The 24,056-nt window shown below is 38.0% G+C and overlaps 1 protein-coding gene across 10 annotated transcripts in view; it reads left to right on the forward strand.

Moving 5' to 3' along the window:
• FRY (FRY microtubule binding protein) overlaps positions 1-24,056 on the forward strand; it is a 433,556-nt gene that overhangs the window by 314,013 nt on the left and 95,487 nt on the right. For all 10 annotated transcript variants that reach the window (XM_045069583.1, XM_045069582.1, XM_045069576.1 and 7 more), the window contains 11 exons: positions 216-398; positions 3,534-3,620; positions 5,779-6,038; positions 6,468-6,657; positions 7,275-7,399; positions 9,652-9,709; positions 10,571-10,662; positions 11,000-11,172; positions 12,261-12,421; positions 13,358-13,468; positions 17,709-17,863. In XM_045069583.1, the coding sequence (XP_044925518.1) occupies positions 216-398; positions 3,534-3,620; positions 5,779-6,038; positions 6,468-6,657; positions 7,275-7,399; positions 9,652-9,709; positions 10,571-10,662; positions 11,000-11,172; positions 12,261-12,421; positions 13,358-13,468; positions 17,709-17,863 (1,595 nt within the window). The remainder of the gene's footprint in view (positions 1-215; positions 399-3,533; positions 3,621-5,778; positions 6,039-6,467; positions 6,658-7,274; positions 7,400-9,651; positions 9,710-10,570; positions 10,663-10,999; positions 11,173-12,260; positions 12,422-13,357; positions 13,469-17,708; positions 17,864-24,056) is intronic.

Consider the following 24,056-nt stretch of genomic DNA (forward strand, 5'->3'; position numbering starts at 1 on the left):
GGTTGATGGTATTCCAAAGTAACAATGGATCGAAAGAAAAAGGGGATCTGTGATCTGTCATGAATAATAATGAACTTACAGTCGTGTCTGGATAGAAGCCATTGCAATTTATTTTAATATTATGAGGTCCCATGTGCCATAAGATGCACATATGAGTAGTTTCTTCTTCAGTTGTTATTTTTCTGAATATCGAATGTGCTCTTATTGCCTGACAGCTGATTGCGAATGGCTCCAGCCATAGAATTCAGTCGGAGCGGGGCCCCCACTGCAGTGTGCTTCACGCCGTGGAAGGATTTGCTTTGGTTTTACTCTGCAGTTTCCAGGTGGCCACACGCAAACTGTCCGTTTTAATACTCAAGGAAATTCGAGCTTTATTTGTCGCCCTGGGTCAGCCTGAGGTATGTATTCTCCTTTTGAACTTTCTAATTCATTTCTTTCTTTTGAAGTTTAGATTAAAACCTGGGAATAATGCATTACTGTTTTATGGGCCTCCTTGTCAAACATGATGTCAAAAAATAATTTTTGATTGACCATGGGTTTTTGATTATGAAAGAGTACTCTTGAGCTCCAAGAGATATGCCGTCTATTCTGAGAGCAATAGAAAAGACCATTTCTGATTCTCTAAGAGGTGGTTCTTGGTTAAACAGTGAAGAATTTTAAGTTGTAGATCATTTTTCTTCATAATGTTCAGCATGCATCAAATTAAGAAGACATTATAATGTTTATATTAGAGAAAGAACATGAGAAAATAATGAGTTCCATTTTAAATGATCAAGGTATCAAACAGTCTGGGTAACTGTTTAATTTCAGTAATCTTGAAATTATGAGAAAATATGTCCCCTTGAGATTGGAGAAGCAAGCCAATGGCCAAGCATGATTGGCCAGCTAATGTCCGCACTTGGTCAAGGGCTGTGCACCCTTTTTCAGATGTTAGGGCTCATTGCCTGCAAGCACAGGTGGCCGAACCATAAGCTGCATAATTTGACGAAAGAAGGGCCAGCGCATTATGTCACATACTTCTTCAGAAAAAAATGCTACTTTCCATTTTCCTGTTTTAAATCCCCGAACTTGGTTTTTCTGATCCACAAAATGGTCATTGTCTTTACCCAATATTTTCAAATTCATCACAGTCCTTCCTGTTCACTCTTCTTCAGATGGCTTGGTGATCTATTTTAGGACATCTGTGGTATCTGATAAATGGATGTCCAAGACTTGCTGTACTTTGGTAAACCTCCATTAAGTCTCTAAGTCTGATAGGAATGATCGTCATTACCATGGCCATGTCCACCACTGTGCTGTGCACTAGACATGGTATCTCACTTAACCTTCCCAATAACACAAAAATTAGTATTATTTTCCCCAGTGTACAGATACTGAGGCTGAAGTTTAGGGAGATTAAATGCCTTCACCAAAAATCAGCAGGGAGGACCTGGCACAGCCAGAATTGAAAGTCAGAAATATATGCCTCTAGAGCCCCATGTTCTTTTTAAAGTGTACTTGACCATAATTGTTACATGAGTTTCAAGTATAAAACCCATGATCTTAATTTCTATGCAAAGACTGTGTTAAGAACATTTCTCATATGTTGCTCTCTTCTATCAGCCACAACTTTTTTTTCACATAATTTTTTTATTGGGGTGTCACTGACCTACAAGATTATATTAGTTTCAGCTGTACAACATAATGAACCTGTTTTGTTTACACTGTGAGATTATCCCCACTATAAGTCTAATAACATCTGTCACCCTGCAGAGTTGTTGTTTTTTTAAGTTAACCTATAATGTATTATTTGATTCAGGGTTACAGGTCTATGAATCATCAGTTTACAAAATTCACAGCACTCACCTTAGCACACACTCTCCCCAATGTCCATAACCCAGCCTCCAGCAACCCTCAGTTTATTTTATTTCCTGAGATTAAGAGTCTCTTATGGTTTGTCTCCCTCCCTGGTCCCATCTTGTTTCATTTTTCCCCCCATTTCCCCCATGACCCCCTGCCCTGCCTTTCAAATTCATCATATCAGAGAGATCATATGATAATTGTCTTTCTCTGATTGACTTATTTCCCTCAGCATAATACCCTCTAGTTCCATCCATGTTGTTGCAAATGGCAAGATTTCAGGTTTTTTGATGGCCACATAGTATTCCATTATCTATATGGACCACATCTTCTCTTTTAATTCATCTGTTGATGGACATCTAGGTTCTTTCCATAGTTTGGCTATTGTGGACTTTGCTCCCATAAAGATTTGGGTGTATGTGCCTCTTCTAATCACTACATTTGTATCTTTAGGGTAAATACCCAGTAGTGCAATTGTTGGGTCAGAGGGTAGCTCTATTTTCAACTTTTTGAGGAGTTGCCATGCTGTTTTCCAGAGTGGTTGCACCAGCTTGCATTCCCACCAACAGTGTAGGAGGGTTCCCTTTTCCCCGCATCCTTGCCAACACCTGTCATTTCCTGACTGGTTAATTTTAGCCATTCTGACTTGTGCGAGGTAGTATCTCACTTGTCACGATACAAAGTTACAGAATTGTTTTCATGTGATGAGAACTTTTAAGATCTCTCTTAGCACCTTTCACATATGCAATATGGTATTATCACCTCTAGTCACCATGTTGTACATTATATCCCCATGACTTATTTATTTTGTAGCTGGAAGTTTGTACCTTTTGACTCCCTTCACATATTTCACCCACCCCACAACCATCAATCTGTTCTCTGTATCTATGAGCTTGTGTAGGTGTTTTTCCCCCAGCCGTAATTTTTTGGAAACCATTTTCATTCATACACAAATAATGGTTTTCAGGGCTTTCCTGTAAGGTTTCTGAAGTAAATAATTTTATAATTCTGAGCTTCTTTTTAATAAAAGATGGCAGACATATACATATCCATATGTGGATACACACACACACACACACACATACACACATACACACACACTATTTGTGAAGAAGAATTTTCTATAAGATACTCTCTCCTGTACTCTGTAGTCTGCTTCTTTTGCCAAGTAGCTGTACACAACGAAGATACCACAGAGTATGTGGTCAGTGTGGTCAGTCTCCAGTGCACTTTCTTTGGAACTAAAATTCAGTCACAGTCAACAATTTATCACTTACTTTAGCAAATGAATGACTTAAGCACGTAGCATTTTCATGGTCCCACAAGGCATATTCTTGTGGGGTTTCCATCCCTTAATTTTCACGACAACGTGAACACTCTGCTGGATGACATATGGCACAGGTGTTTGGATCCTTGTCTATGTGTGCAGCATTTGGAAGTTCAAGTCCATGTCTTTTCAGTACAAGGTGAAGTTGGAGCTCTAAACATCTTCCACTGAAACTTGAAAGACTAAACTCAGAATCACAGGGTGTTTTATCTACTACCTTTCATCATGTTGGCACTCAATTTTCTGTGAGAAAACCCTTATCACTATCTTGCAAGCTGTTCGGCTTCATGTACCAAACAAAGACAGTGGGGTGGGTGGGAAGGAATTTTTTTTTCCCATGGAGAGTAATTGCCCACCCTTTGTACAGGATGATGACAGGCCTATGATTGATGTCATGGATCAGCTAAGTTCGTCCATTCTCGAAAGTTTCATTCACGTAGCTGTTTCAGATTCGGTAAGTACACATTTGATCCTGATCCCTAATTGTTCTCAAGTGTAAGCTCCAGACCTGTCTGAAAAAGGGAGACAAAGAAAAATGATGTAGAAGAACTCTGGGGTTTCATGTCAGATAATAAACTGACACAACAGTACTTGTAAAAACAAGACAAGGTTTTCAGATACTGGCTCAGGAAACATTCAGATAAAGTTCAAACAAAATTTGAACCTTAGGGATATAGATAATTTGCAAACTACAGTTTCAGAAAGAATTGCTCAAGATTCCTTAAGAAAACTAATTATTTATCGTGCTTATCACCACCATGTAACTTATATGGGGTGCTTTACAGTTTATGGTGTCCTTTCATATTTATTACCTTTTTCGACCCTCCTAGGTATTGAAACTCAAAAATATTAAGGGGCGGAGCTGTGGTCCCACGGGGAAGTGTTAGGGCCTGGATTTGACCTTAGTTAGGCTCCGAATCTAGGACACCTTTATCTGCCATTCAAATACATTCTTCCCTTTTTAAAGAGCATATTGGCAGCTTTCAATTTGCAGAACAAATAGAAGGAAAATTGATACTGATATTAGTTATCTGATTTTTTTTTAAATCAGTCTAGCGTAGAAGAGGGATCTGGATTAATTTCAGCTCAGTTGCTGGAAAGAGACCCTGCACATCGGGGACCGTTCACCGCATCCACATGGCTGATGCCTTTGTCTCTTCCTTTCAAATGACTATAAATGAATAGAGACATATCTGACACATAGAAATGAATACAAAGCCTTTCCGTGGTCTCTCTCTCTCACTGAGACTGAGCACAGATCACTACCGTTAGTGGCCCTGCCATTGCTTACAGTCGTAGTAATAATGATCATTACTCAAACTATTAAGCCAGGCAGGACAGACTTTCACAGTGATATTCCATAGCCCTACAGCTTTAAGAAATTTAATTTGGTTTAACATGGAATGGAAGAGTCCAGTTTAATTATCTCATATCCATCTCTTATTGGGCTGTAGATGATAGTCATGTGATTTGTGTTCTGTTTATCAGAATCAAAATTGTGGGCCTGGGTTTCCTAGGTCAGCAATACTACACTTAAGAAGATACACGGAAAAGGGAGAAGAGGAATGTGCCTGCTCTGTGCCAGGTGTTTCTACATTCCTTATCTCATGTGACTCACCTGAAGATTAGGTGAGATTAGCATAAATAATTCCCAAGTCATAAATTAATATCTCCCAGACAGAGACTCTGGGATGGTCGGTACACTTCCCGGATCACAAGCCTGTGTTGGAAATCTCGTCTCTGGCCCTGAAGCTCTGGCTGTCCCCCGCCCCCTTACAGCCAATGAACTGTTGAGATCACTCGTGACACACCCATAACCATGGGAACCTGTAGACCCAAGAGATAATATGGATCATTTTAATTGCCAGATAGTCATAAAGGGAATTGTCTCTCCTGGCACCACAGCTGGATTATTTGAAACCTGGTCTTCCCGAAACTTTGATTTTCTAGGCTTCAAAGAGAATGACACATACAAACTTATATGAGATATAGATCAAAAAAGTTTTAGAATGTAGTGTTGTTTTGGCTTGATATCACAGGACAAGAATAAGTAGGCTTCTTACCTCAAAAATCATCCGTGATATGCCCTTCATGAAAGGGATTACATTTTGCCATCTCCTCAAGTCAAAGAGAAGGTAGTTTAGTCCAAGAAACAGAAAACAAGATTATAGCATTTAATAGCCCAGGATACTAATTACAGGGAATAAAAACACATTGATGAATTTCAGAAATTAATAGCTTTTTGGAATTTTAAGTGGCAATCCCAGGGTCGAGTTTAATTTTACTAAAGCCATTTATTTCTCAACAACTATTTAATGAGCATCTTCAGTGTCCCAATGCACATGCTGTGTGGCATTAAAACTGAAACAGGACCCAAGTCTCTAAACTCTGCCCTTCAGCGGCTTGTATTCCAGCATAAGACACAGCAGTGGCTAGTACAGAGCAACATCCAATGTTGTAGGTGTGGGAGGGGTGTTTAGATTCAAAGCTTGGCCCTTTGCAGAGGTGGTCAGGAAAGCAGTGTGGACAAAGGGGCTCAAAGGTGGAGCCCTGATGGGGACCAGTCATTTACCGTGGAGCTTTGATTCATGGCCCACTTCTCGCACCTGCAGGCAACCTTACCGCTGACCCACAGCGTGGATCTGCAGTGGTTGGTGGAGTGGAACGCAGTCCTGGTCAATAGCCATTATGACGTGAAGAGCCCTTCCCATGTCTGGATATTTGCTCAGTCTGTCAAAGACCCCTGGGTCCTCTGCCTCTTCAGTTTCCTGCGGCAGGAGAACCTGCCCAAACACTGCCCCACAGCCCTCAGCTACGCCTGGCCGTATGCCTTCACTCGGCTGCAGTCCATCATGCCCCTGGTAGACCCAAAGTAAGGAAACTATATGTCTTCCTTTGTGTTGTTGATCATTCACCCTCTTACGTTTTCCTTTTACCTAACTGATTTGCATATTATAATCCTCGCTAGTTTCTGTACTTCCTAATACAGAATCCTGATCGTGGAGTTAAAAGAGGTCAAAAGGTCATCTAAACCTAGTTTTTTTTTCTTTTTCCTTAATAATCCCTATGATTGTCTGAGTATAGAATGTCAGTCCCTTAATGGTGAAAGCAGTCTTCGACTTTGATTCAACTTCCCATTCAGCAGAGACATCCCCTGTCCAGACAGTTTGTAACAGCATAGACTACCCTTGGCAGACAGTTGTTCAACTCTATTTGAGTGCTTCCTAGGATCTTTATTTAACCAGTGGTGTTTAAAGTCCAGAACTTACTTTCACTCTTGTTTTCAAATCCGTATTTCTAGTAGCCCAATTAATGCCAAGAAAACCAGCACTGCCGGCAGCGGAGACAATTATGTCACCTTGTGGAGAAATTACCTTATTCTTTGTTTTGGAGTTGCAAAACCCAGTATAATGAGCCCGGGACACTTAAGAGCGTCCACTCCGGAAATCATGGCGACCACACCTGATGGTACAGTGAGCTACGATAACAAGGTGACGTGACATGCTTCAGAAGAATTATTCTGTAAGGTTTTTTTTTAGCTTGTTTGTCTAGAGTTCACAGTGCGTATTACACTGTGCCTGCCATCTGGAGTCTGTGGGATCAGATTTGCATCCTACCCATTTCTAAATTCCATTGAGCCTTGTTGTGCATAATTTATTATTCCTCTCTGACAAGAGAACTGAAGATGAAGTTGAGAAACTTGCTTAAGACCACAGAGTGACTTATATTTATAAGTGCCCTGAGGCACTTGGCTTTTGCCCTCCAAATCACATTTCCCTCACAACCCCCAAGCACTTGCACTTAAACTATGCCTTGATTAAATGACCTTGCTAAGAATGGTTTTGGAGACTTAATTGGTTAAAAAAAATTCTGTTACAATAAAAATATTCTTTAGAATTTGTGTCCCAGGAGAAAAATGCATTCATTGTGCTGTTTAGAAATTGATGCCTGTCTATGTGTTTTGTTTTGTTTTGTTTTTCTGAAATGATGGCAGTGTTTTGGGCTGTGGTTTCGTACTTTGAAACTGTTATAATGGAATCATCATTTGATTAAAGGAAGCATCAGTTATCATGTTACCTCTTTTTCACTCTTAATCAACTTGTTTCAGGCCATAGGCACCCCATCGGTGGGAGTTCTGTTAAAGCAGTTGGTGCCTTTGATGAGACTAGAGGGCATTGAGATCACAGAGTCCTTAGTTTTAGGATTTGGAAGAACAAATTCCCTTGTTTTCAGGTACGGTAGTCTCAATGAGTTCTGAATTCATTCCTGCCGCTGCTCTCGTGGGTCCTGTCTTTAACTTGAGTTTGAGTTTGCGTGTCGGCATGTGCCTGGGCATTTATAGGCTTTGCGCCATTTCCTTTGTGTCCGCGTTGCTTGACGTGCATGGAGCAAGCGTTCCTCGCGACTGCCTTCGCTTTTCCCTGTGGTCCTTGCGGCTTTGATTTGACGTCTCAGATTTTATCTCGTGTGCAAGCTTCTTTTAGAGAATATAAATGAAGAGAATTCAGTGTCCATCGCCGGTGAGCCAGACCATTCAGGGGCTTTGCCATCAGAACAATGAGGTCTGCTCATCGGCCATTCATGCAACAGGCTCACAGGTTAAGCACCGATAGAACTCTTCCAGGAGTATTCTGTTACACTGGCCCATCTCTTTGGAAGGTGCTTTAACTGCCTTAATAGAACCATCACGTCTCACTTTCTGGATCCCTAACTCATTTCACACCTTTAATCAAGTAACCATTCCATCTGAGGCAGTGTCAAAGCCCTTTGAAAGAGCCGTCATAAAGTGCTAGTTCGAGCTGCCTCTGGTGACTTCAGCTAAGCAGTGAACGCCTATAAGCATTCAATTAAAATTCTGACCTTTTTTTTTTTTTTTTTTTTTTTTTTTTTTTTTACATAGATAGAGAAGGGAAAGCTCCAGGCATCTGCGAGAAACTGTATTTGAAAAAGAAAGATTAATAGATTAATGAGGCCTTTTAGATACCACTGGAAAAAAAAATATCCATTACATTATTCACATATACAGTCAGATTTTATTCTCAAAAAAAGTAATTGTGGGTTCTGATACTTGAGTACCAGTGAACCAGTAATTTACTCCTTACTAGTTAAATAGTTAAGACAAAGAATCATGTAGAAATACTACAGGAAAATAAGAAAAACAATTCCTGGAATTACCTAACATTCTTTCCCAAAGAGCCTAAGAACCTAACCTTCTTTCCCAAGGACGTGTGCTCTTATATATCTTACCCCCTCAATATTCTTAGGGGTGGGTAAGATTATATAATTTGTTAGCTAGCCATGTGAGTCTGGAAAGCATAATGTCTCTGGGCCTCGGTTCCCTCACCTGTAAAATTGGTATAGTAAATTAAAATGAAGTGTATCCAATAAAAAAAAAGAAAAATTGTTATCATTATAGAATCTATCTTATGGATGCACTGAGAGGATTAAATATAAAAATGTACATAGTAAATATTCAGTGAATGGCTGCTATTAGAGGAGATCATTAATATTATTTCCATTTCTTCGATGAAGAACTTCTAGCATCTGTGTTAGAGAAATCTGAAATGGAATGCAGGTTTTGTCTCTCAGCATAGAATGCCATAAAGTTTACCTTCCTAACTTCAGATTTTGCTGGAGGATGACGTCTTATAGCACAAAACATCCAGCCGGAATATTGCAGGGTGCTCAGGCATAGAGTAGGTTGTAGACAGAATTTCTGGCAGAAACTAGAGCTCATAATTTTGTCATCTTGACATAGAAGTTCATAAATTATTTCCCAAAGAAGAGAAATATTTAGATTAGTGGATAGAAAGCTGAGAACTAGAGATAATGGGAACAGGTGAAAGATAGATGATCAAACTTTTACTTTTACTTTACCAGAGAAAAGGTTTTGATGAAAACCTCCTTATTGTAATACTTGCCACAATTTGCCTGTATCATGTAGCTCAAATAAGGGTTTTATCTTTGAACCTCCAAAAAGACTTCATTTTAAAATCAACTGTCAGTCAGTCAGTCAGTCCCCTGAGCACAGGTCCCAAAGGTGATGCCCGGCAGCTGCCCCCCTCTCTTTTGCTCCTGTGAGACTGAACATGTCTTCTGTGAGGGACTCAATTTGGCTTATCTTCATCCCCAGTGCCTGTAGTGAAGTGTTCTGATTTTAATAATCACTTACAAAATACTGTTTAACTGTTTATAGAGGGCATCTTGCCATAGAGGTCTCCAGAACAGGAAATCAAAATCAAGTCAACAAATATGTATTGAGCCAAAATTGTAAATGTAACACTGGGATGAAAACCAGTAATGCAAAGCACAAGCCAATACCTGGTTCCAGTTCACCATGTGACTGAGAAACAGAAAGTCCAGGGGGAATGTGAGGTCAGAGCCAAAGTGAGAAAAGCACATGACTTAGGATCAATGGATGTATTTGGTGACAAACTTGACGTCAATAATAATGAATTTCAAATGCTGACCTTTTTCCTCCATAGAGAATTAGTGGAAGAACTTCATCCATTAATGAAAGAAGCTCTGGAACGAAGACCAGAGGTAAGATTTTTAATGTAAATACTTTAACCTCAGTTTATTTGAACAATGGTATAGTATAAATTTAGATGATACTTAATCATTCCCCCACCCCCCCAAAATACAAATATTAACAGTGAATCTTAATATTTTAACTTTTGTTATTTTTATTATTGCTCAGTATTTGAGTATTTAGTATAATATGGTTCCTATTTTAAAAGATTTTTGCTCTAAACTCATGAAGGCAAAACAACACAGTCCTATGTATGTAAAAATATTTCATTCTTTTGCAGGAGGTTTGAGTTGATTGAATTTGGGGTTTTAGCTATTTACTTATCTTTTGCAAGGAGTTGGATGGTCAAGAATATTATTTGTTCATCTAGCATAAGAAGCATTTTTGTCAACTTTATTTTTCCTGAAGTGTACTCTGAAAAGGACAAATTTATAATGTAGCAGGGGTGGGGGGAAGAGACTAAGACAGAAAAAGAAGCTTCCCATATAGTAGATAAGATCTAAGAAGTAGCAGAATTTTAGCCCTGTGACTTGCATGACAAGAACTGGTGGTATCCTTCGTGTCCACTCTTTCTGCTGCTTCAGTGACTCTGTCTTTCAGTAGCTGCTGGGAGCAACTAGGAAATGAAGCTGGTTAGTTCCGAACGTTGCCACCTTGTAAATATTTATTGACCCACTTAGGATCTGTTTCTTTTATAACCCATAATAGCAAGCATTTTCTCTAAGGATTTGGAAGAAAGAAAAACACCCTCATCTTTTATGTTTAGGAAATTGAAAATAGCTAAGTGAATCTTTCCTTTAATACAGTTCCCCAAAGCAAAGTTAATATTGTTTTGCCTACGTGCCGAAACAGAATTCCCTCTTTTTACACAGAACAAAAAGCGCCGAGAACGGCGGGACTTATTAAGGCTGCAACTACTTCGAATATTTGAGCTTCTGGCTGATGCGGGTGTCATAAGTGACAGGTAGGGGGAAAGTCGAATGAGTTCATCTCTCCTCACTAAACTGGCCTTTTTGTCTCTCTTTCTTCGTATCTGTCTTGTCTGTCTTTCGTTCTTTCTTTCTTCCTTTTTTCCTTCCTTCCTTCCTTCCTTTTTAAAATATGTTACCTTTAACTTTCACTCAGAGAAGTCCCAAACCTGTTGCTGGTTTTTTTCCCCACATTTATTTACACTGCCTGTGGGTCAAGAGCAAATTTAGCGTGCGACCCCTGGCAGTGAATCTTATTTTCCATGAAGCATGTACTACTCTGACATAAAGACTAATCATCTGAAAGCTTAATCTTTTTTTTTTTTTTCCCAGCACAAATGGAGCCTTAGAACGGGATACTTTAGCCCTCGGGGCTTTGTTCTTAGAATATGTGGACCTGACCCGCATGCTCCTAGAAGCTGAAAATGACAAAGAAGTAGAAATTCTTAAAGATATCCGGGCACATTTTAGTGCCATGGTCGCCAACTTGATTCAGTGTGTTCCAGGTACAGTGATGCCTCACTGCGAAGTCCCGTCCTTGCTTGAAAAACCTGTTGTGTTCCTCACGGCTGTGCTTTCCTCTTTCATCCTCCTGGCCTGTGTGCAGGTCTGGGAAAGGGTCCTTCGTTTGTTTCAGGCTACTTGGGAATACCCATGAGAACAGATTGCGGTCATTCAGCACAGAGTCAGAAAGGGAACAAGAGGAGTTAAATTTGGCTTTGTGCTTATCCTATTATTTCTATTCTTTGGGTTCCCATCTGAAAATGAATCTATGTGATTTCCAGGGGAAGTAATTCAGAGAGAATTTCACATAAACTTCATTTCTTCCTTTTCATCGTGCTCCCCTGTGAACATGAGATCCAACTCCACAGTATTCCTCCTCTTGACTCTCCAAGCAACACATTCCATAGAATTCTCTACAGCTTAGTAAATTATATTATTGAGAGGTTTTGTTTTTTTTCCCCACAGAGAAAATGGGTATGAGACCTTTTCATCTAACAAAAGCACAGAGAATAAAAATAGCTGGCCAGTGTGGTGTCAAAATTAATTAACTGTAATTAAAAGTGTTGACATAATTACAAAAGGCCACAGTTCAACTGGTTCTACTTTTTCATTATTTTGATGTGGCAAAACCTTCTTCTTACCAACCCTCCTCCTCTTGGATGACCCAGAGTTCAGATTTGAGAGGACTTCGTCAGTGAGAGTGTGTTTGTTTCAAATGGAGGGCCGTACATTATATTTCCCAGTATTTCTACAGATGGGTGGAGAGAATGTTTGCTATGTGAGCAGCAGCCGAGTGGGAGTGTTCTAGTTTTCCTAGACGTTGATTAGAAAGCAGTGTCCGTGAGTCTACTTTTTATCTCTGCTTCCCACTCTGGACAAGGTGCCGCCGACTGCAGCATGAGAGGACACTACACTTAGAAGATTAGGCTTGCCTTCTTAAAATGCTCATTTCATTACCTAAAGAAAACTTGAGTTACGAAATAAAATTACTCCTTTCCTCAAAATGTGAGCATCATGTAGAATAAGGACATAAACTGTATTCACTACACTTTTCAGTCTAGGAGACTCTAAACTCTGTTTTTCTCTCTAGTTCACCACCGAAGATTTCTGTTTCCCCAGCAAAGCCTGAGGCATCATCTTTTCATCTTATTTAGCCAGTGGGCAGGACCGTTCAGCATTATGTTCACCCCTCTGGATCGCTACAGTGATAGAAATCATCAGATTACAAGATACCAGTATTGTGCTTTAAAGGTAGGGCACCTTTGTCTCAGGCAATGACTTTTGTCAGACCAGTAGTCTCTCTCCTTAAACTGACAACCATGCCCTAAATAAGGTTAAAATAACAATATGATATGTTAAAATGTATGTGCAAAGGCAACAAACACACACACCTTTAAGTACATAAGCTGAATTTTTAAAATTCCAAAATATACACACACCAACATAAGTGGATGGCTGTGTATAAATATGTAAATAATCCAACTGGGTTCTCAGTTTCAAGACACAAAACTGTTCCCAGCTCTTACCTTTATCTAGTGCATGAGAACCACATGGTTTTTCTTATTGACCCTGGAAGCAGCTGCCTTGTCAGTTTGTTCTTGCCTCAGTGGAGCTGATTTAAACCCGGACCCTCATAGCCATGGAAACCTGCTAATCACACAGTGAATCAAGATCACCCCTTCTCCTGCATTCCCTTGCTTCCTCTCCTTTTCCAAGTAACTAAAGTTTATGTTCTTAATTTTTTTCTGATATTAAGAATCACAATTATGTATTTCCATATTTCCCATGGTTTGTCAACTTACTATATTAGCCAAACAAAACTTGTAAAGCTATATTTACCTTATAAGCTGAACTTACTCACTTGAAATCACTGAAGGTAAGTTTTAAATACTGTGAAATGGTAATTTTGCTGTGAGTATCTTACTCTTTCATCATAAAGATTTGTTATCATAAAATTTTATGTCCATGAAGTTACACATTTTGGCCTTTAATTCTTATTTAAAAATCCAAAATTGGGAATCTGGTGCTTCTTGGTGAACCTAGTAAGGAATACTTTAAGATCTGTGACAATAACTGCTTGAGAAGACCCTCATCATTGACCAACATGGGAGTTAAGATTTAGGGAGTCATTTGTGTGTTATTAGATCACTGCAAGTTTCATTCTGTGTGGGGTTGCTTCATTATCAGGCAATGTCAGCAGTGTTGTGCTGTGGCCCCGTGTTTGACAACGTGGGCCTTTCCCCGGATGGCTACCTGTACAAGTGGCTTGACAACATTCTGGCTTGTCAAGATTTACGAGTAAGTATTAGCCAAAACTACATCGTTTTTAAATGTCTAGGGTGTTCTGTCTTGATCGGGTTACTAAAGTGCATGAGTGTCGTTCACAACCTGATCTTCACACATCAGCCTAGGAAGTGCTGGCTTCTGAGCTGTACACATTACATCATGATGCATCAGGATAAGAAACACAACATACTTACCAAAGTTGCCATCAGCTGGGCCCAAAAGCAAGTCTCCACAAACGTCGTATGATTGAAAGGACGCAAACTACTTTTGCTATTCACAGTAACAATGAGCTAGTGACCAATAATAAGATAACCAAGAAATGTTCATCCAGATAACTAGTGAATCAAAGAACAAATAAAAATAGAAACTGAAAATTGTTTTTGGCCTAAAGAATAACAAAAATACCACATACTAAACTTGTGGGCTATAAATAAAGCCTTGCTTAGGAATGAAATGTATAGCCTTGAGTATATGTCCTAGAAAGAAAAAAGGCTGATCATCAGTGACCTAAGCATCCATCTTAGGAAGTTATAAAAAGAATAGCGTATCAAACTGAAAAAAAAAGGAAGGGAATAATAGAGATGAAAGCAGAAATTAATGAAAAGAAAAAAACAGAAATGATTGTTTAAGCCAAAAGTTGAATTTGTTGAGACGAATAAAATTAATTCATGGCAAATCTGATCAAGAAAGAGAGAAGGAAAAAAAAAAGATAGAGAAGACACATGTCACCAACATCAGAAATATAAAGGGACTAACCCTACAAATAGTAGATATTAAAAATAAAAGAGAACATATGACCATATTTGTGCCAATAAACCTGAAAATTTAGGTGAAATGGACAAATTCCTAGAAAAACACAGAAAAAAAGAAAATCTGAATAGTCATAAGTAATAAAGAAATTTTATCTGTAATTAAAAGTCTTCCTACAAGGAAAACTTTACGAACAGGTGGCTTTACTGTAGAATTTAACATTTGAGAAACAAATTGCATCAATTTTATAAAAAATCCTAAAGAGAAAACAGCTCAAGAGAAATACATCCCAGCATATTTTACCAGACCAGAATAACCTTTTACTAACACCTGCCAAGGATTTAATGAGAAAAAAAATTTAAAGACAATTTTATTGAATAGCATAGATACAAAAATGCAAATAAAATATAAGGAAATTGAATTTAATGATACATAAAAAGGACCATTCCTCATGATCACATTGGCATTATACTATACAAGAACTTCAAGATTGGTTTAATATTCAAATATCCATCAATTTATTAGTATTTAATCATATTAATAGAGTCTCAAGAAGGAAATATGTGATCATCTCAATAGATGCAGAAAAACATTTAGTGAAATTCTACATGTATTTATGAAAGAAACTCCTACCAAAACTAAGAATAGAAAAAGAACATTCTTAGTTAGATAAAGGGTGTCTAAAAAAACCCCTATTATAAACATCATAGTTAATGGTGAATATTGAAAATATTCTGAGATTAGAATGGCCAAAGACGCTTGCTTTCACCACTTCTGTCAACATTATACTGAAGATCATAGTCAATGCATTCGGAAAGGGAAAATTAAATATCAGGAGTAAAAAAGAAGAAACTAGGTTATAGATATAAATGTGAAAGCTTAAAACACTGAAGTTTCTAGAAAATAATACAAGAATACAGGAGGAAATCTTAATCCCTGGGGTCTGAGTAAGGTTTCTTCAACAGGATGCAAAAGTTACTAATTGTAAAGAAAGATCAGTTAATAACTTCACCAAAAGACATACCGTTAGAGTGTGAAAACAAAGCAAAAAATAAAAAATAAAAAGAGGGTAAACAGGCTAGTCACAGAGTGAAAGATGTCTGTAAGATAAATCCTGTACTTTTTGTCTAGAGTATATTAAGAACCCCTTCAGATAAATAAAATAGAGACATTCATAGAAAAATGAGCAAGTGACTTACACAAGCAATTTACAAAAGAGGTTATTTCACTGGCCAATAAACATAAGAAACAGTTCTCAATTATCATATGATCTCACAGATATCTGTGAGAATTTGAGTAACAAGACAGGAATTTGAGAGGAATTTGAGTAACAAGACAGAGATTCAAAGAGGAAGGGAGGGAAAAATGAAACAAGATGAAACCAGAGAGGGAGACAAACCATAAGAGACTCTTAATCTCAGGAAACAAACTGAGGGTTGCTGGAGGGGAGGAGGGTGAGAGGGATGGGGTGGCTGGGGGACAGACATGGGGGAAGGTATGTGCTATGGTGAGAAAATAAATAATAAAAATAATAATAATAATAAAAGAAAGAAACAGTTCTCAAGCTCATGAGTAATCAGATGCAGACTCACCACAGGAAATATTACCTCAAATCCACCAGAATGGTGGAGATTAAGAAGATGCACGGTGTCAATGAGGAAACAGAGCAAAAGGAGCTCTCATACAAAGCTACAGAGAATAGAAATCGGAATAACCACCTTGGAAAACTCATTGGCTTTATCATTAAGGTTGAACATAGTATACCCTATGACCCAGCCATTGTATTCAGATATGCATTTCATAAAATATATATCCAGTATGCATAACCTAAGACACATACAAAATTGTTCCAAGCAACATCTGGAAACAACCCAGATGTTGATCAGTGTAGAATGAATACATTATGAAGTAATCACATATCAGAATACAGCAGTACCAGTGAATGAATGTGGAAGACTCTCAAACATGAGTTCTGTGAAAGAAAACAGACACAAAATTATATGCTATATACTTCCATTGCACAGAGTTCAAAACAGCCCAAGCTAACCAGTGGTGGTGGAAGTCAGGATAGCCATTCCTTTGGAAAAGGAGAGAGAGGCTGGGGATGGGACAGTGCATAAGGCTGGCTTTGGCTTGGCTGCTAGTGTGGTGTCCTGTGTCTGGTGTTCACACTGGTGTGTTCAGTTACCATAACTCATCATTTACTTGTGAATTATATATTGTGTATCTTACACTCCAATATAAAGTTTCTAAAGCTCAGTAAAAACTGGCTGATTGTCTTTCAAGTTGAACTAACTTTTTAATGAAATGCTATTTTTAAGTCCTTTGTGATAGCATCATTGGGTTTTATCTGCTGCTAATTACTTAAGCCTATGGGGAACAGGGCTGATGATGTTGACCATCCAACTAGAATATTGCTTCCATCTTAACCTCCACCCTGTAGGTAAAACAACAACAAAACAACAAAAAACTAACTTTCCTTCTGCACCTGGTCGCACCAGGCAAGTGAAGGAAACAGAAGGAGACAGGCAAATGTTACTCTCTGGACGGGAATATGGCCTCCAAGGCAACAGGCTTCTCCTGGACAAATGTGACCATCCAGTATTTGACAGTAGCTTCAGAAACTGTCAGTAAAGGATCCTACTATTTCTATCTGCTATCATGATCATTTCATGTGAGAGTCTCTGATTAAGAAGAGTTTATTAGGAGGCTCCTGGGTGGCTCAATTAGTTAACTGTCTGCTTTTGGCTCAGGTCATGATCTCAGGGTCCTGGGATCGAGCCCCAAATTGGGCTCAACGGAGAGCCTGCTTCTCCCTCTGCCTCTGCCTCCTGCTCCCTCTGCTTGTGCCATCTCTCTCAAATAAATAAATACATCTTTAAAAAAAAAAAAAGAGTTTATTGGTACTGCGTATCTTTTTAAAATATTGCCAGCTATGTTTACTAATCAAGCCCCATAAATATATTCTGATAGTTTTCCTCAGACTTCTATGCATAAAGGCCATCCTTTTATATATTTCATTTTTAACCAAATATATGTATTCTTCAAAAATATTTTAAATGCAATAAGGAAACACTATCAACAAAGTCTTCATTATTTTCATTATACTTTCATTATTTTCATTATACCTTTCAGAATTAAAAATTAATAAGTGAACCCTATATAAGACAGATTTACAGAGAATCTGATTTAGTTTATACATACATTTCAATTTTCAGTTGCATCCTCTTAAGAAGAATATGTGCAGTAAAAATTCAGTTGAAGAAACACCTGGCTAGCTCAGTCAGTAGAGCACGTTAACTCTTGATCTTGGGATTTGTGAGTTTGAGCCCTGTGTGGGGTATAGAGATTACTTAAAAATAAAATCTCTTATAAAATTAAGATGAATACTCTGTCTCCATTTTCATTTTACCCAGTTTATATTGGCTAAGCATGATTGTGTGCCTTTCCCTGGAAAAACCTCTCATTAAGCATGAAAATTGCTTTTCTCCATGTTATTCAGGTTCATCAACTTGGCTGTGAAGTTGTCGTCTTGCTATTGGAACTTAATCCTGACCAAATTAATCTTTTTAATTGGGCAATTGACCGATGCTACACAGGCTCCTACCAGCTCGCATCTGGCTGCTTCAAAGCCATAGCAACGGTGTGTGGAAGCAGGTATGAATTCTTGTTAAGTGGAAGGTTCTAGTCAGTGGCAAGTACAGTGAAGGTTGCTCTTCATGATATGAATATGTGAGGGCTGACTGTTTTGCAATTATCTGAGCAGAATAAATTCTAAAGTAATACGCAATGGCCAGTATTTCCTGTAAGTCTGCAGCTACCGTGATTTTTCACATTCTCCAGAAGAGTGATGTGTAGTTATAGCACCCTTCTTATTAATTGCCTGGAAATTCACCAGGATGTCTGAGAGCAGGATTTGAAAATGATAAAGAAGGTACACTGAAGGAATTAAAGGAGTTTCTAGAAGTGTTTGTGACAGGTGGGAACTCTAAGCCCATTAGCCATCCCAAGACCAAACTAAACCAAGGAAGCAACCTGAGAATGTTATATCTCCCTATTTAAAAAAAAAAAAAAGAAGAAAAAAGTAAAAGGGGTGCCTGTGTAGCTCAGTCTTTGAGCATCTAACTCTTGATTTCAGCTCAGGTCTTGATCTCAGGGTCATGAGTTCAAGCCCTGCGTTGGGCTCCACCACTGGGCATGGAGCCTACTTAAAAAAAAAAAAAAAAAAAAAAATTAATGTTATAGCTCTCTTGTCCAAAACTTCAGAAAGGAAGAAAAGAAAATGTGACACCCTGGGTTCCATGGATTATACTTGTAAAACCACCCTCTCTAATTGTGTAAATTAGTGAGGTCATTCAGCTCTGTAATTTATTTAGTGAAATAATTTCACTATTTCAGTGCAGTAATTTCATAGCTAAAATAAAAGGGTTAATGGAGACCACAAGGTGCATAAGCTGTTCCCAAGAAAGAGCTTATGCATTAGAAACAGAGAAGGCAGCTCAAGTTTATCTTTGAATAGACTCATACAGACTATTGATTCTCCTTTTTAATTAAATGTTGAATTTTAAGGGCGCCTGGGTGGCTCAGTGGGTTAAGCCCCTGCCTTCGGCTCAGGTCATGGTCCCAGGGTCCTGGGATCGAGTCCCGCATCAGGCTCTCAGGGATCCTGTTTCCTCCTCTCTCTCTCTGTCTGCCTCTCTGCCTACTTGTGGTCTCCCTCTGTGAAATAAATAAATAAAATCTTTTTTAAAAATAAATAAATAAATGTTGAATTTTAAGTAGCTATCTTGAGCTACTGGATGAAAGGAATAAAGTGAATTAGTTTTAAATTCTGACCTATTACAACCTATTCAGTTCTAAATTAATAAGCCTTATTAATCCTAATATGTTGCTTTGTTCCATGTTTCTCTACTTGGTGCCGAGACTCCATTGCTACAATGACTTCACCACGACAGATGATCCTTACCATGCGCAAAGACACTCCTTCACTGTCAGCGCTGGATTCAGCTGCCTCCACCTTTCGTAACTCCCTTATACGTTCCTACCCTGATCAATATTGACCCGAGCAGGTAGGGACAGCTCTACGCCCCTATTCAGCACGAAGAAGTTACAGAAGATGAGACCTTCCACCTTCAACCACCTTAAAGATTTAAGGGTCAAAATTGTTCAGGGGGGAATGATGAGGGAGCAGGAGGCTGGCTGAGGACAAAGCAAAAGCTGGCGCCTTGCACCCCCTCTTCACCCGCTCCCCTCCATATGTGTAGCATTCCTCAGGCACCCCTGACTGCCATAAAATGATAAATAGTTAACTTGCTAAGATCACAATCCTACAAGACAGGAGTCTCCCTTGGTTTGCAAATGTCCTTGAGATTACAACAAAGAAGTTACCTTATCAATAGCCCAATTTCCAAAGACACAGAACTCAGTTCCTCAAGCCTAATGTTACCCTCCCCTCCATAAAAACCGAAGGAGGTGGAGGTAGAAGGAAAAGTAAATAAAGTTAAATTTCTTCTAAACCTAAATCTCATTAACAAGGATGCTTGATAGCAGGAATGTAACATTCCACCAGGAGACTCTCAATTGTCTTTACTTGATAAGTAACTAAGCCTTCAATATTCTGATAGTATTCTTTGCCCCAATAGCCCTTTGTCCTCACCTACCCAACTCCTGCGTATATAACCAACCACCCCTCACAACCCGGGGCAGCAGCAGCTCTTCCTGCCCACGGGTCCTGTCCCCGTGCTTTAATAAGAACAGAATATTAGAAAATCTCTACTTTCAATAAACCTAAAATGAGCATGCTGTTTCAAGAGAGAGGTTTCTCTTTAAAATTCTTAGCTTTCATTTTTAAAGGTGGTAGATAACATTTCACATCTAATTTACATGTTCTATAATCTTAATAGTAGAATGTTTATTATACACTTTTATCTCAAAAGTTACAGCAGATGAATATAATCTATACTGTCCGATCTGCCATCATTTTATTTCATGATGTTAACATTATGAGATGATAGTTATACCTATAGAATATTATAGAAATAGCAAAATCTTGCAAAAATCTCTTTCTCCAGAATATTTTTATTTTCAGATATTTTGATATTTTCAAAATAAATCTGTTGACATGACTCTTTGGTTTTGAAAATGTATTTAGAATATGACTTGGACCATAGATTCCCTTTGACAAAAATTAAAACAATAAAAGTTTCCTTTCTTTGCTGCCTTTCTCCCGGTGAACTCGATGTGAACTATCCTAGTCAAATTTATTTCATTGCATGGCCATCTCATAAAATATTGCACTACATTCCTCTGAGTGAATCTAGGTATTTTTCCTTAAGGAGCACAAATAAATGGCTATGAATTTAGCAATATCATCTCAGTTTTAGTAATATCTCCAGTCACAAAAATATTGAATCATAAAACTTCCCATATTCAGATTTTTTTAAGGTATCATCCCAAACTATTCTGCTTTCTTAGACAAATACTGCAGATCAACTTACATTCATGACCCTCATCTATCCTGCAGGAAGGTTTGAGGGCTAGACTCCGACATCAACACAACCTGTCCCCCGAGACAGTAGCCAACTCTTCTGTCATTTGTTACCACAGGGCATGTCCAGAATTTAAAATTTCAGCTGTGGCTTAAATTTGCTCTCTCTCCTCATAAATTCTCAGTCTGTGTAGTCTAGATAAGCCTCTGGATTTGTTTGAACAATCTTTGCATTTAATGTTTTCAGTACTTTTTGTGAAAGCAATTCTGGTGTTTTAGCTTTTGCTTTGTTTTCCACAAGTTTGCTTCTTAAAAACACCTAGGTACCTTATGTTATGAAATAATATGTTCCTGAAAAGTCATACCTAAACCAGGTCATATTTTATCTTTCTCAAACAAATAATCTGTACAGTAACTCCTACAAGTCATATTCTAAAGTGAAGAATCTTTCTTGTAAAGAATTATCTCCTCCTTTTCAGATAGAAATGAGCATATGCTGGATTTATTTTTGTAGGAATGTGACAGTTTATAACCAGACTCATTTATTAAGGAACAATTTACAATTGACTATAAAATACTTTTAAAAAACTGAGCGTTTTTTAAAGTGCTCCTCCTAAAAAAATAATAATAATAAATAAATAAATAAATAATAAAATGCTCCCCCGAATAAAATTTTCTACTTTTAGTTTTCTGCTTTTAGAATCAGCCATTTTTGCATAATTTAATATATTAATCCCTATATTCATCAGCTGTGATAATGAAAAAAGTAGTTCTCTATGTTCTTTTTTTGTTTCTTTTTATTTCTATAGAGGACTCTGTGAGAGTGTGTGTGTGTGTGTTATGAACTTTCTAAAATCTAGACAAAATTGAAACTGTAATTATAACTCTGATATATTTAGTGATATTGGGAAGTTTGGAAGTCAGTGTGGATTTTAAATAAGACCAGGAGAAGTAAGGATAAAAGTAGAAAGTGGTGGTAGAACTGGCAATATTAATTTTGAAGAATTTTTTATAAAATATGTCTTACATTTGACTAAAAGCTATTAAGTGCAGCTCAGTACTATAATGTAGCACAAGAGGAAATAGCTCACCTGTCAGGCAGCAATAATTCAAATAACTATTTGACTTTTGTGTGTGCTCTTATTAATTTCCCCTCAACTCCAAATTATATCAGTACTGAACAGATAAAGAAATTGAGAAAGATTACATGGATTTCCAACATTCTAAATCAAGGCAAATAGTATGATTTATATTAAAAGTGTAGGCGGTTTCCAATTAGTGGCTTAACAGAGTTCTTCACATTTAATTAAATACTTGAGAGTTCTATTGTTTTTACCCTTATCCTCCAACACACTACTACAATGTATTTAATAAGTGTTTTAGAATAATATATAAGGTTAAAATTTTTATTTATATTTTGTTGGGTTTACTTTTGGAGGTAGTTTCTGCTGCCATTGCTGTTTGTATGTCTGCTTTGCCGTAAGCTAACTTCTCATAATCTTTCCTAATTTAAATCAGGCCCAGCAAACTTGAATTATTAAAAGTAGATGTCCCAAGTGTCTTGAGGAAATATCAGCTATCTGTTACCAAGGAAGACAAAGGTAGCTTATGATTCATGAATCCCAGTCACACTCCCTAGCTGGTGATGCATAATCTCATTTGGTTTTGTCAGTCAGCTGGAGTATTCCAAGAGCTCACAGAGTTTAGGAACCTGGACTCAGAAAACGTGCCATCTTGAGTTTGAATTTAGCTCTGCCTCCAGTCAAGCTCTGTGCTCCTGAGCAAGTTACTATAAACACTTTCTCATTTGTAAAATGGGAATACTGGTATCATTAGGTTAAGGATTAAATTTAACCAGTCTTTCCTTTTAATATGGTACATGCTAGCGTCAGGAATTGCAACCATGTACAGAAATGCATCAGGATATCTACTAAGGTATTTTAAAATAATGAAAAATAACCTCAAGCCTGTTTATAGAGGGATGAGTAAACAAATCATGGCATTTTTTAAAAAAAGATTTTATTTATTTAACAGAGAGAGACACAGCAAGAGAAGGAACACAAGCAGGGGAAGTGGGAGAGGGAGAAGCAGGCTTCCTGCCAAGCAGGGAGCCTGATATGGGGCTCAAACCCAGGATCCTGGGATCATGACCTGAGCCAAAGGTAGAAGCTTAATGACTGAGCCACTCAGGTGCCCCAAATTATGACATTTTTAATCAAGTCCTTAAAAATAGATCAATGTATCTGAGCATGAGAGCTATCTGTGAACTATGAATCCAATTTCTTGACCTAAGACCAAGCACATACATAGTAGGCACTCTGTAAACACTCTTACTCAATAGCTGTTGGAAGCGGAAAGCTATGATGTAATCCATTCTATCAACTAATGAAATTAGTTTCTCTCCAGAACACCTCAAAATTCTCTGAGCTTTGTCCTTTCATTCTATAGAAGTCAGGGCTAGCGGATATTTCCCAAATTCTTCAAAACCTCCTCTCTTCCAGACCAGGGAAGAAAAAAAAAAAGAAAAGAAAAGAAAGAGTTTTATTTTCTGTTTGCTTTCTGAGTTACATCTGCCTTTTATATTTATTTTATGATTTGATTTTTATTCTGAATGATCACAGCTATCTTTATCTTTTATCGTTCCACTGCCTCCATTGAATAATTTAACCACTGAAAGGTATAAGATTTTGTTTCTAAGCCTATTTTAACCATATAAATACAGATGTTTTATTTGTACCCCTTCACTCATTTGAGATCTCATTTTTCGCTTCTCTGGGTTTCTTTCATTTTCTGTCTCTGTGTTGTTATTTCCTTCAATGCTGTGCTCCATAAAGTCCATAGTTCAATCCTAGGCAGCTAATTGAATGTGCCAATGATATAGTCCAGTGCACGGCTCTGCCTAGGAGGGAGATTTTGTCTTCCCTTTTCCTGCCTTTAAATCCCCAGCGATCTAGCAATATTTGCCAGTGTCCTTTTCTTTTGCTTCAAGTTTTTCTTTAAATTCCAGTTAGTGTTCTTTTACATAAAAATGCGTAGGTGTTAAATCTCCATGTTAGAGACAGCAGCATAAGATATCTCTGTTTCTGTGGGGCTCCCAGAGTGTCCTTTGTACTTTCTCAGTGCATTCCAGATACTGCAGTTTGTTAGAACTCCAAGTTAGACCAGTTATGAAAGTACTGTTCTGGGCTGTCCAGGAAGCTGATAGCACCATGGATAAGTTCGTTCTTTGGAGTCAGACTTTATCCAGGATGCAGTCTAGGTACCACTGGTCAAATACTTTGTCAAGTACTTAATGTACATGAACTTGGTCGAGTACTTAATGTCTCTAAGCCTCTAGGCTTGCCGGGAAGACAAAATAACAAA

This window comes from Mustela putorius, unplaced genomic scaffold (genome assembly GCF_011764305.1).
Source record: "Mustela putorius furo isolate JIRA1106 unplaced genomic scaffold, ASM1176430v1.1 tig00003942_pilon_pilon_pilon, whole genome shotgun sequence".
Taxonomy (NCBI): domain Eukaryota; kingdom Metazoa; phylum Chordata; class Mammalia; order Carnivora; family Mustelidae; genus Mustela; species Mustela putorius.